The sequence below is a fragment of the Strix aluco genome, chromosome 10 (assembly GCF_031877795.1).
Source record: "Strix aluco isolate bStrAlu1 chromosome 10, bStrAlu1.hap1, whole genome shotgun sequence".
NCBI lineage: Eukaryota > Metazoa > Chordata > Aves > Strigiformes > Strigidae > Strix > Strix aluco.
The window spans coordinates 15962142-15975860 of NC_133940.1; the positions used below are offsets into that span (position 1 = coordinate 15962142).

The 13719-nt window shown below is 41.9% G+C and overlaps 1 protein-coding gene across 2 annotated transcripts in view; it reads left to right on the forward strand.

Annotated features, from left to right (window-relative positions):
* The window catches only part of C10H8orf48 (chromosome 10 C8orf48 homolog), a 40666-nt gene extending 27617 nt beyond the window's left edge, over positions 1-13049 (forward strand). For both annotated transcript variants that reach the window (XM_074835396.1, XM_074835395.1), the window contains 2 exons: positions 6796-7024; positions 10039-13049. In XM_074835396.1, the coding sequence (XP_074691497.1) occupies positions 6796-6995 (200 nt within the window). In that variant the 3' untranslated portion in view covers positions 6996-7024; positions 10039-13049. The remainder of the gene's footprint in view (positions 1-6795; positions 7025-10038) is intronic.
* Positions 13050-13719: the final 670 nt, after the last annotated feature.

Below are 13719 nucleotides of genomic sequence, written 5' to 3' on the forward strand. Positions count from 1 at the left end.
TTCAAGCTTGCTTGCTTGCTTGCTTTCTGCCTTCAGCTTGCTTATAAATTTCCCTGCTGCCTTTCAAATTCTCTCTTCTATTTTTATTGCATTACGGAAGAATGTGCCTTCTCTAAATCTAGGTCTTTTTGATATAAAAACATTTGTATGAAATGTATCCATCATGCTGTAAACCTAATATGTAAATGATTCTTTTCTCCTCCTCCAGAGCTAGTGTAGCAAGACATCTACTAATGCACTTGTGCACAAAATTGCAGATGAAAGCCAGGGTGGGAGTGAGAGCAAATGAACGTGGGGACAAGGAGGAGAGAGAGAAAAGAGGAAGGAATAGGAGAAGGAGAGAAGGCAGGAAAGGCTTCAAAAAGCATGGAGTGAGATGTTTTAGCCTTGCTACTTATTTTTCACTGCATCTTCTATAAATTCATGTGTAAGAACAAAGGGCCAGGTTTTAAGAGTATTTTAAATATGTACATAAGACCACCTTTGCCATTTTCAAAATCCATGTGCATACTAGTACCCATCTGTCTCTATCTTTGGATGCTTGAAATACTTTTGGAAATCTTAAGGTTTCAAGTCTACAAAGTGCTGATCAGCTTTCAGCTGAAAGCCAGCTAGGCTTCATACTTCCCGGAAGGTTCTGTGTACTTTGGGGGTGTGGGCTTAAATAATAAACATCGGGTTGTTACAGAATGACACTTTAGGTATGTGTGTAGTGTCACTGGGTTTGTAGGTGTTAAACACCATAGATTTATCTGAGAAGTCCTAAAATCAAACAACTTCTTTATGCCTTTGTGTTCTGTATTGTTAACCTCTAAACAAAATAGAAAAAAATTATCTGTATTAGACTTTTACATGTAGTCATCCTTAGAAACTTAATTTGCATAAACCCCTTGCAATTACGTCCAGTGATAGAACTGACAACTTAAAGATTTAAGCAAGCTGATCTCTCAATTAAGTATATAAAATTCTAGCCCTAGTCTCTCGGAATGCTTTACACTATTTTTATCCCAGTGAGCAAGAAAACTCTGCTTTTAGTAGTTGTTCAGCCTGTTCTGTCTTCATTATACCTGAGGTTTTCTCCTCCCTTATGTGAGAAGGGGAAAAGATGGCAAGTTTTGGAAGCACTTGTAATAACTCATTCCAGCATTGGCCAGATCCATAAGCCAACAGAAAGTTCAATCTTGTTCCTATAAAAGCAACAATATTTAGTGGGATCCTGGCTCTCCTTAAAGCTGCAGTGGGCTTGGATAACTTTCAGGGACAGTCGGTATGACAAAAGCAAGTCAGTTTAGAGAAGAACCTGATACCATCTTACCTCTGCATTGAGAGATGCTGAACAAAACAGTTTTCGTTGATTCAGGTGGAAGTTGTAGGCTGTGCGACTGCTCAGGACATCTGCTTTTAAGTTCCAGAAGAACTCATGTGGGCAGGTGTATATGCTTAGTGTGGACCATAAATGTCACATAACTCTTTTCCTGGGCATTTAGTTTATAGAGAACTCATATGGAACTAACTCTGTTTTTTAAGGTTTTACTTTTAATTAAGTAATCCCTGAAGTGTAGGGCAATTGAAGCAACAGACCCGTTGTGTTGTAGATTTAGACTCTCTGAAATTGATATTCATCCCACTGATTCTATTGGTGACTTCTCATGATAGTATGACATGTTAATTTAGTATAACTGTGGTTTGCACCAGCAGCTTTTTAGGTGTGATTACAGCCTTCTTGTACCTGAGTGTTTTGTCTGTACAAAGTCCAAATCCTTATGGAAGTTGCTGGTGCCTGTTACCAGGTACAAACTACGTGTAAGTTATATTATAGACTGAAAGCTTGACAAATTCCCTCCTTAAACCAATGTGTTACTAAAATGTACCAGTGATACGTATTTTAGCCTTCTTGTCTGTGTAGTGGTGTGAGGAAAGTTTATCATCCTGATCAATGAAATCCTTGTATGACATTTTTAGAGTAGCTTTGAAAATCTATATTAAATGCTCCCCATAGGTGTGCTGACTGAGGCTTAAGCATGCAGTAATAAAACCTGTTAGGAAAAGACACTGAGTCTTATTCCTTTCACGTGCTCATATTTGGGGAAGGTTTTGGGTTTTTTCCCTTTTCTTTTAAACTTGGAAAACAGTGCTGTATGGAAGTGCTGTTCTCTGAACAGTTGGAACAGATCTGTTCCTTCATGAAGTTCACTTCAAAATAGGCTTCGCTGCATTTTAAAAACTATGTTGAGATTGTTTTTCTCAAAACAGCACACACTACGCCTCTTTTTGGAGGGCAGATTTTCCTGTAAGCCATTCTTTGTTTTTCCTACTAAAGGAACAGTCTTATATCATCATCTAAAAAATGTACCCCTTAAAATGTGGATTCTTTTTTCCTTTTGAAATTGTCTTTCATGGTTAACTTTTTGCTAATTTAGTTCATTTCTTTTGCACAAGATTCTCTGCTGTTCTTCCCACACACCTTTCAAAATCAGGGGCAATTACATCCTGTGATTACAGAGGCAGCCTGTGAATTTTTCCATTAGTCTATATTTTAAATGTTATTCTGTGAAAATGCAACTCCTGGAGTGCAAACAATTCCCTAGCCTACACTGATGCTTAAACTTGCTCAGCGATTTTTTCCGTTTGTCTGTTTCTAGGATCAGTTTATCCTAATGATCTGCATTACATGTTTTTGGAGTCAGAACAAGTACTTACCAGTCCAGGTACAAGTGGATGTTTAATTGTTGTCTTGAGTTATAGGATAAACGAAAACTGAAAGCTGAATTCAAATGAACAAAACCAAAACCTAAGAACCTTCATAAGATAAGATCTTAAGACAATCAGAGGCCTTTTCATTAAATTCTCATTTTCTTTGCAGGTGAAGGGGGGTTCTGAGTCTGGGATAATTGATTGTGAAAGGGAGATCAACAAATGAGATCTGCTTTTGTATCCTACTCCCTTTTTTAATCTCTCCCCTCCTTTTTTCTCCTTCCCTACTGCTAGCAAGGAAAGTAATTACAGATGGGATGCTTTGCAGCCTTTCTCTTGGATCTAAAATCTGCCAAGATTGAAACTCCCACAGGGATAACATTTTTTTTAAATGTGGCAAAGAGTAAAAGATTGTTTGAACATTCAAGTATTCATCCAACTAATTTAAAAAGAAAACTCTTCTCCTTCCAGTCAGTGTGCCTGTTCTTGATGAATAGTTACAGTCTAGGACTACAATATATTCAATGCTCAGGAAATTTCACCTTTAAAATTGTGCAAGAAAAATAGTAAGTTAAAGGGTGGGAGGGAGCAGGGGGCTGAGAGGAGGAGTGATGAATGTCATTTTAGATGCAGCTACTTTGTGTCTATACATTTCTGGAATAAGATCACATTTATTTTCCCACAGCATGGACTGGGGACAGTGTCTGTGTCATTTGAGAGTTCTAGGTAAGCAGAAAGCACCCTTCCTTCTTTCTCACTGCCCTTCTCCCAGTCTTAAAGCCCAGGTGGCTTGTCTCTGTGGTGGGTAGAATTGGTGTGCAGTAAGCTGGTCCCAGCACTGAGGCTAAAGGATTAAGCGGGAGAAGGGAATAAAGACTCTAAGCATTCAGTGCTTACTGGTCAGTGTTGACTTTCCTGTTAGCTCCAAATCACATTCCAAACAGGAAAAGTTATGTGAAATGCATTTGAGATCAGTGAATTACATGGCAGGCGCCTGTGTGCTGCTTTAGCCGTGGGTGGAAGGGGATGAGGAGGGCATGTCACCTTCCCCCCTTTGTGGGTCAGGGGGCTCAGCCTTCATGCATAGGTGGCAAGGCATACTGACCAGGTATGGAGGGGGAGGAAGGGGTGTGCTACTTCTGTGGGTGAACAAAGGGGACGAGTAACATGGGTGACTGAGGGGGAGGCTTACATGCACGTGGAGAAGCGGGTGCATGATAAATGGGGAAGGGTGAGGGGTTCCTGGGGCCCCGGTGGGGACGGGGAGGAAGATGCACATTGTGTGAGAGGAGGAGGAGAGTGTGTTTATAGAGGTGTTTGCGCACCTTTGTGCTATGAGGGAGGATGTTACATACGTCTTTGTGAAAGGTGGGTGTGCGGTGGGTGTATGTGTGGAAAGCTGCTGGTACCCAGGGGAGGACGGTCGCGCCTCTGACTAGAGCTGGGTAGCCCCAGTGGGGGCCACGACCCTGGGCTGGGCTGGGGGTCAGCGGGGTGAGCAGTGCAGCCCTGGATGCTGCTCTGTGCCGTGCCAGTCCCACACACCGGTACCGCGCTGCCCGGTGCGGTGCTGTGCCGTGCCAGCCTGCGTGCTGGTACCGCGCTGTGCAGTGCTGTGCTGTGCCGTGCCAGCCTCGCACGCCGGGTGCCAGCTCCTCACACCGGGGATCACGGTGCCGTGCCGTGCCAACCCTGCACGCCGGGTGCCAGCTCCTCACACCGGGTGGGTATCGCGGTGCCGTGTCGTGCCAACCCTGCACGCCGGGGATCGCCGTGCCGTGCCGTGCCAGCCCTGCAAACCAGGAGCTGCGATGCCCAGTGCCGTGCCAGCCCCGCTTGCCGGGTACCGCACCGTGCCGTGCCCCTGGCTGGTTGGCTGCGGAGGGCTGGAGCGGGATGCAGCGGGAGCAGCCCGGCGAGGCACCCGCCTGCCCTGCCGGACGAATGACACGTCTGCAGCAGGCGGTTTCTGAGGCTTGGGCTTTTTGCTGCTGTGCTCTGTGCCCCGCGCCAGGAAAATGAGCTTTGTCGGGAAATCAGCTCATTAGGTAGGTTCCTTCTGAAAGGGGCACAAATGCCCTTCGCGTAACAGGGAAGGAAAGGAGGCTTTTGATTGTGTTAATTTAAAAAATGCAACCGCTGCCCCCTCCCTCCTCTACTTTCTAATGAGCCTCCGGTTCCGCACAAAGGATTCATCATAGCCATGCAGTACTCACCTTCTCCGGCCACATCTTCCGCGGCTTGCTGAGCTACTTTCAAAAGGGGAGAGTGATCGGGGGTGGCAAGGCTGGGAGCCCGTGCTGAAGCCTGACCATGGAGGTAGCCTGAGACCTTGCTCACTGGCCAGTCTCGTCCCCCCTTGGTCTTTAAAACTGAGAGGCAGATAACGCTGAACAGGCGTGTTACTTGTGCTGCAGATGCAGGGAGGGTAGAATAGCTCCACACGCCCGCTACCTCAGCAGCACTCACTGATCCCAGCCAAATTTTCAACTTTATTTAGGGGGAAGAATAGATCACATGGGGAGCTTCACCAAACTGGGAGGAGCATGTTAGTGCAGAATCAGGTCACTAACATAAAAACCCAGGAGTTAGTCACAGACACAAAGATTAATAGTGTTAGCATAAGCCAGGCATAAAAAGCAGGCTGAAACAAAGACTGGAGATGCTTATGGGAATTAAATGCTTCTGTTTTCTTCCTTTATGTGTGTCATTAAGCAGGGTAATTTCTTGCTCCTTTTATCAGGTGAGTTTTCCTAACTAAGAAATGGAGTAGAATGTAAAAGAAATGTTTTCAGCTTCCAAGTGCTTTTGAGCATATTCTTCTTGGCTGTCAATCTAGCATTTCTACAGACTTTTTTTTTTTTAACATTCCTGAAATGCTGTCTGTCTCTGTCCTCCCATGTTGTATCGATTCAGTCCCAGAGAAACAGATGCTGCAGACCCATTCCAAAACACACACATGCCCACATAAAATAGTCTAGGTTGAATAATTGCCTCTGACTCCAATCTTTAATTTGCATCTCTTGCTCAGACAAAGGCAAGAAGGCTGCTGTCTGATCCCTTATTGTCCCACTGACTGAGAAATCATTGTGGAATTAAGTTTCTACAGCTCCTTTTTCTGATCTTTTTCATGCATTAATAGATGAGAAAGCTCCCCACAGGAGCACAGGTAATACAAAATCTGTCCCCGAGTGCCTAAGAGCTGATTGCTGCCAGGACCGCAGCGTGATTCTTACGACTGTTAATATCTTTGTTTATTTAATCAACTGCACATTCCAAAAAACCTGTGATGGACTTAGGTTATTTAGAGGCCAAAACTCAAATGTGGATGCCTAAATATGAGTACCTAAATACATACGTATCTTGTGAAGAAGTGGGCCTGACTTTTATAGGTGCTAAGCAACTGTTCTTCTGCATTTCCATCTGCTTTTAAGTCACATCCCACCCTCTTCCACCTTCCTCATGTCCACACTTTTAAAAAGAAATTAGCTTTGAAAAGTAGGCTATCTAGTTCCTTTGCTTACAGAAGCATTCTGCCCAAAAGAAGCTCCATCCTAAAACATGATACTAGATGAAGGGGAAATTGGTAACCAGGTGGATTGCCACAACAAAGCCAAGAGGCCTGATGATGTGTCCAGTAAGTATAAAACTACAGGAGAGCTTATCTGCTGTGTACCCAAAAATGACTCAAACAGTCATCGAGCAAGTTGCACCTGCCTACAGAGTGACTATCCTTCCTTCAGTTTGCAGAAAAATTAACCAGCTTTGGCAGTTAAAGGCTGAAACAGTCAAAATGTTGATTCTTGGCAACTTCTTAATGAAGTGCCTCTGGATTAGAGATGATATCAATCAGGATATCACATCAAGAAAAGCAACCTTCACATTAGTGTAGATCAAAATATGTAACAGAATTCTTCAGTGTGCAATACAGTTCTCTGCTGTGTTACACTGTGGAGTATGATTTTACACTCCTTGCTTTCATGTCCCCAGCCTGGGGTGCAAAGGAGTAACCCGTGCCTATTCCAGGCTTCCTGCTTCCTGCGGGTCTCTTAAAGGAATCAGGGAGTGCAGCTGCTTACACTGCAATTGGTTCTTTTATAGGGCAAATCAATGGAGTGGAGAAAAAGCACTTTACATCTTTACTACAATACGGGCATGCTGAAAACACAGCTAGAACCTGTCCCTGTGCTTCAAACTTGAAAATGGTGCATTTTTCAGCTAGTCTTGAAGAGAACCTGGGTTTTATTACCTGGAGACTGACCTTTATGTATAACTTCCATTTCAAGTGCGCAGAGGCCTGATCTTCAACGGAGATGCCATCCATTCCTCTGTAGGTATAGTTTGAGATATTTTAATTGGTTTTATTTTTTAATAATTTCTCTGTATTGCCAGCTAGCAATGGAAGATAACAAGCCTAACAAAGGCTGTTACAGGTCTGGTTAGCCCTTATTTATATTTTCCTCCCCAAGTTCTGTTTTTCTTACTGACTGAAGTTTTCTGTTATGCATTTCATAAAACTTCCTTTTATATTTCTTTTTATATACAGCTTCTTACTGAAGTATCTTATGTCAACTGAAAAAGCTATATATAATGTGCATGTATACATGCATATTTATGTATATGCATATATATACATATGCAAAGATCTGGGAATACAAATTTCTACCAGTTTGTATTAGTACATGGGTAGTTTTTCCTCCATTTTTATTTATATTTAACTCTTCCAAGGTTTTGCCTGTGAACTCATAAGTAAGCCAATAAGGAATGTCTGAAGATGTTCTAATGTATTTTTATGCTGCATTGAATCTTTTTTTCAAATACTTGTTCTTAATCCAATATGACTAATACACTAAAATTTCTTGTGCTCTTAAATCTGCTACTTCCTGAATCTTCTCTATTTCAAGGCTCGTAACTGGTCAGAAGCTATATCAGTGAGTTTGAAAATTATGGCTGTGTCAGAGGACTGTTGACCACCTACAGGAACAGTGTTTATATGGTATAGGCCTATCTCCTCCAGGAAAACTTACACTTCACAGAAAATCAGTGGTTCAGTAAATACTTGATATCATGGTTAAGCCCACAGATCCAAATCAGCAAAGCCATACAAAATGCCCAACTCCTGTTGATTTCAATAGGACTTAGACCGAAGTATCTTTGTGCTTTGTGATCTCTTGACAATGAATGCTGTTCAAAGTTCATGGGAGCCATTAGAAAGACCACAGTATGTTCTGACAGTAATTGAAGGGCTAGAAGAAAAATGAGCATTTGTAACTCCTTGAGAAGTTCTTCAAGCTTTGAAAAATGGCCCAAAGCTTCTCTCCTAGTCTGCAGTGAAATGTTCCTTATTCATCATTGCAAAAATCTCTGATGTCCCAGTCAGCTTGTTGACATTTCCATTGCTGCTTCTATTTTAAATGTTATAATTAGTAATTTTTCACGCTTCCAGATTGTCCTTTCTCTTAGAAATTTAAACTACAAACAGTGACAAATTAAAGCACATCAGATACCACTGTAATGTAGGTATGTGACACAAGGAGATTACTCCCAAGGTAATGTTTTGTCCTCTTCTACCTTCAGTGCCTATATTCTTGTCAAGGTGATTACATAGAGATTGAAACAAGTCCATTACATGTAATGGGTCACCATTTCACCTTGGCGCAGTGAGAAAGGAATATGACTTTCCTGATTTAGAACTGAGCAGGCATGCATTAAAAAAAGAATTATTAAAAGCAAAGTTTCTCATCAAAGCCAGACCATCAAATTCCTCTTCGTTTGATAAAGTTATAAATATTGACTTCAGGGGAAGAGCAAAATTCATAGCCAAACATAATGTAATGAAGCTCCATTATGCAAAAAGTTTCAGTGCTTGTGTGTTGTTCTTCTCTTCAATCCTAACCAGAAGGTTTGATTTTATTAGGAGAGAGAAAATTTACTTAATAAAAAAATCAGTTAACAGTCTATTCCTGAATGAGCACATAATGTAAAAATGGCTTACCCTAGTACTGCTGCTACATCTATCAGTATCACTAATTTTAGTTGAATGCAGCCCGATCATGAAACGTGGAATGAGTTTTGAGATTTCAGAGGCATTGTTGGTGGGAATTATCAGACTGTTCCACTAGCATTGTACATGGGTATCAATGAAATGGCTCTGAAGAAGGCTGACAGTCCCTGAATTCTTTATTCCAGAAAGAAGGCAGGCAAGAGAAGGGTATGGTAGGAGTATATAAAATACATAAAACTGAGGAAGTAAGTCCGAAATTCCTGATTAATCTCTGCTATTTTTTGAGAGTAAGAGGTTCAGTGAAATTGAAAGACATTACAGATAATAATAGAAGGGAATGCTTCTGTACATAGCACAGTATTCTCCTGTAGAATTCATTTCAGCAAGTGTGCACTGAGGTTGAAAGCTTTGAAGGATTTCAGTAAAGGTGTCTGTTGACGTTCACGTGGGAATGAGAGCATCCTTAATTATAAGCAGTATGTTTCTATTGTGGCCTGCAGTTCTAAGACACACACTGCTTAGCACACATAAAGGGTAAATTCCCTTTTGGGCAGATTTTCTGTATTAATTTTTCTCTGTAGGTGTAAAAGCATTTTTAAAAGCACGTGGAACCGAGCAGTGTCAGAATCCTGGGCTACATGTTTGATCTTAGCAACTTTTTTTTTTCTTACCATGAGACAGTTCTGGTTTCATGTCTACTAGGTGAGGAATAAATTCTGGTTCAGCAACAGCAATATAAATCCAGATTTTTCCACTGAAGCCAACTCCTTCTGTGTATATCTACATGAATTTCTAGTCCTAGCACTAGTGGCTAGAGAGCCAATGTGTTTCTTTTACCAGATCAAAAATTGACTCAAAACAGCTTGAATCAAATAATGAACATTCTGGAAATGTGAAATATAGTAAGAGCATTCTAATGCATGTAGGATAAGTACATCTTGTCTTACACTGCTGAATTGCAAAAGTCGGAACTGTTAAAGAAGCTGATACATTCTTTGAAATGACCCCAAGTAATCCCAGAATAGCTCTCTGCCAGCACCAACCTTGTAATTTCTTGGATTTTCTTTTGTTGCCTCTCTTGCCTCACGTAGAGCGCTAGTTAAATTTAAACACTAATCGTGTCTCTGGACAATATCTCCCATTCATGAAATAGATGCGTACTCTTGTAAGTGGACTTCCACATGCTATACGTACCCTCCTGTGTTTTGTGTCTGAGGTTCTTTCTTCCCACCTCTGATTTTCTTTTAAAATGGAAATACAGCAGCTTTCGGAGCATAAGAAGGCCCTTTTTAACAGTTGCCAGACCTAAAGTTAACAGTGTCTCTCATTTCTTTCAATAGGGAAACTGCAGGAGCTGTCTCTCTTCCTGCAGAGATTGCCTGGAGGGCCAGCGAGGAGGCCTTGGAGCTGGGCTCTCCTGCAGAGAGCTGTTTCCTGGGATGGGACTACAGGAAAAGGGAGTAAACTGGTCACTACAAATTCCACTTTTCCATCTTTTTATCTTGCTTCTACGATTGCATCAATACGTTAGGACACAGAACAGGGTTAACGTTTTGGCTTATTTTAGACAGAAGCAGCTTGTTAAATCACAGCCAGTCTCCAGTGTAAGGTGCTGTGTGCTGATTGCACTGGCCTGACAGGAGTCCAGATTTCAGAAGGTGCAAAGAGGGCTGAAACCACCTGAATTCTCTTAGGTTTCTTGTTTTCTAGTCGCTTGCATCATTTCTTTTGAATCCTGAACTAGCTGTTCCTGCTAGCCACTCCTGCCCACGGTAATCTGTGCACCACCTTCCCAACCCATTCTTTCTCCCTATACTTCAGAGACAGTCTGCAGCCACAAACCCTGTGTTTTTTGCTTTCCTGTGCATCTGTCTCTGTTTTCTCTTCCCATGCCAAGAGATCTGTATACTTCCTCTTCTCCCTTAACTCTCATTCCTACTAAGTCAGTGTCCCTTACTCTTCTGTGGTGGGCTTCTGAGTGCCCTGCACTGTACCCTGCCACTTTCCTGATTTCTGCCAGAGGCGATATGGTTCTGTACATTTATGCTTGAAGGCAGACATACAAACAGGAAAGCATCATCCGTTTGAGTGCAAAACCTCATATCACTTGACTGATTATCATCCCTTAGCTCTTGTGTTCCTTAGATTTCCTCAAGCTTTTTGCTTAAGCTCTGCTTTTCAGTTGGAATTGTTTGGCGACAATTTGCCAAACATGTAATACTGTCAGCCGTGTACATCTGGGGGTTTTTTAGTCTTTCCCTCAAAGGTATTAGTGCTTTTAGTCCTGAAGTGTGGAACTAAATGCTGATGGAGTGATGAAATTTGTCACCATTAGTAGGCTTTTTTCCCTCTCTATTAAAATTCACCCAAGTTTGGCCAAGTTATAAGTGTAGTACAGATTATGAGTTGCTCAGAGAAGTTAACATTAGCCTGTGAGGATAAACATGCTAGTCTGCATGCCATAATCTATGCTTGCCATAATCATGGCAAACAGAGACTCCTTCAGAGAGCAGTTGAAGGAAGAGCCTGAATTTTGGTATTGAGAGATCTTACCTCTGGGCAGTATGAGGAAGGTCAGGAAACTAGGTTTTCTATAGCGATGTGGACAGCCTACCCTTAAGCCTAAGCACCTACAGATTTCATCTCCACAGACCATGTGGTGACCTGGATCAGAAGAGGTCTTTTAGGAATTGTAACTCTGGATTTTGGCAGGCTGAGTTGTACTTGGAGGTAAAGTGAAGGTAGCCCAGGACTGATCAGCAAGGACACTGGGAGTGGGAGGGAAGAAACACTGTGTTCAGTTAAGGATTTTGTAAAGGGTGTTTAGGGTGGAGAGCCAGTACATACAGGGAAAGTGGAAAAGATGTGCTTTATCAGGGGAACACATCGTTTAGGGAATATGCTTCTCCAAGATGGGAGAGGAACTGGTTGGGGAAGATCTAGGAGGAAAGCAGCTGGGTCCAGGAGCTGATGTGGGAGCGACTGCAGAGACTGGAACAGGAACGTGGACACTGATAGTGTCTGGTGAGAGGAAAATGGGAAAATAGGATGAAGAATCAGATGTGAAGACAGGACTGGAACAGAGACAGTTTGGCAATGATGGTAAAGAAGGGGACCTGAAGGAAATAGACAATGGGCTCTGAACACATGCCCCTCCACAACCTGGCATGGAACCAGCGACTCCTTGCTAAAACAACTCCCAACTAAAACAAGTGATGCCCACTGACAAAGAGTCTTATCCCTTCTTGCACTTGTCCACATAAAGCTTACCAGATTAGTAATAAACTGGAAGCCCTGGCACGCAATGTTGCGAAAAAGTCTTTGACTCTTCTACACAGCTTCAGTGGTTGCAGAAGTTTGGAAATATATTCTGAACAATGACTTAAAGTGCAGGAAATAAAGGCGGTAGTCTCTGCAGGGTAGTTGACATGCAAGAATATGTCTGTCATTGGTTTTGATGGAAGGAGAGTAGTGAGTCCCCTTATTCAGGTAACTGTAGGTGCTTCTCCCTCTCTTCCCCCTGTCTTTCTGGTCTGGCACCTGAGTCTTTTGGGTCCGTGGATCTGGGTGCACTTGCACTGCTTATTCTGTGTATAACCACATCACTAGGTCTCACTGTTAATTCAGCCTTGGAAAACTTGATTTAATTTCTGCCTTTACTACTGAGATTCTAATGCCAAGTTGCTGCAAATGAAACCTTTTTTGAAGTGTTCATTAACAGAATGTTCCTCATTTTCTGGATACTCAATTTGAGGCGATAACTGATCTGCAACAGCACCATATACTTAGTGCTGCTGCTGGACCTGAGTTTTCAGCATTTAAAGCACCATATAATGCTAAGCACTCTACAAAAAGCATGCTCTCATTTTTTAAATTAGATACCCCAAATTAATGAATGCTTTTACAACACAGAAACTTTCTAATAATTTTTTCAGCAGTCAGTCTAGGTAAAATGGAAGTGTTGGGACAGTAAGTTCATCAAAAATGTGTTAGTAATGTGAACCCTAGAAATAAATCCCATGAATAAATTAATCATATGCACTTAGAGTAGAGTATGCGTTTGGTGAAGTGGGTTAAACTAAGCAGAGTTGAAATGATCTTGTTCTGTAATAAAGCATTCAATCAGGGAGTTGTTCAACTGTTTCTGAGTAACCCCCTGTGGAGGCAAGCCATCAGAAATGGGCTGCACACTAAATAACAAGAAGAAAACAAATATTGAATAGCTGCTCATTAACTGAGAATCATCCACCCTCTACACTGAATGAGGCAAGGGTCCTGCAGAAAAAATTATATGTGATTGTATAATTTAAAGCAGTAGCATCCTGCATAACACAAGAGATTCAATTTAAGATTGCACAGGTGATCTTAATTTTGGAATTGCTTAACTTTTGAATATTTGACTTAGCATTTTCGATAATGTTCTTTTAACTTAGAATATTGTGTGTAATATATATAAATGTTGTTTTTAAATAAAACTGGTTTGTCTCCAAGTCATGTCATTTTCACACTGCCTGCTGTCACCGTTTCTGAAGGAGAAGCAGCTGGTGTGCTAAAAGAAGTTATGGACTTTGAAATCCTGCAAGGTTAGGAACTGAGTGGTTGGAGGCAGATATTTACACAAATGTCATCTTTTTTGGCCTGCTAGATTCCTCCCACTGTTTTCACCACTGTATTTTGTGGAGCAAAGTGTAAACATTTGCTTTGAGGTGTTTTGTGGCTCTAGGCTGTGAGTGATCCTAACAGTGACTTCATGGGGTTCCATGGTTGTGGTTTCTCAGTGGCTTCTCTATCTGGTATTCTCACTTCATAAATAGAAAGTTGAGGTTCTTCATAATTGCCAGCTGCAAGCTCAGCGTGGGATCTGAGGGTCAAACCTGAGCTCTGCTGGCTCAAACGTTACCAGCGGGAGAGATGCTGTGATCAGAATTTGGTTAACTAATCTGTTCATCATGTTTGGGCCAGAACAGAATCCAGCTCCCACTCTGATAGCTGTGTAGGCTCTGCCATGCTAAATAAAGACA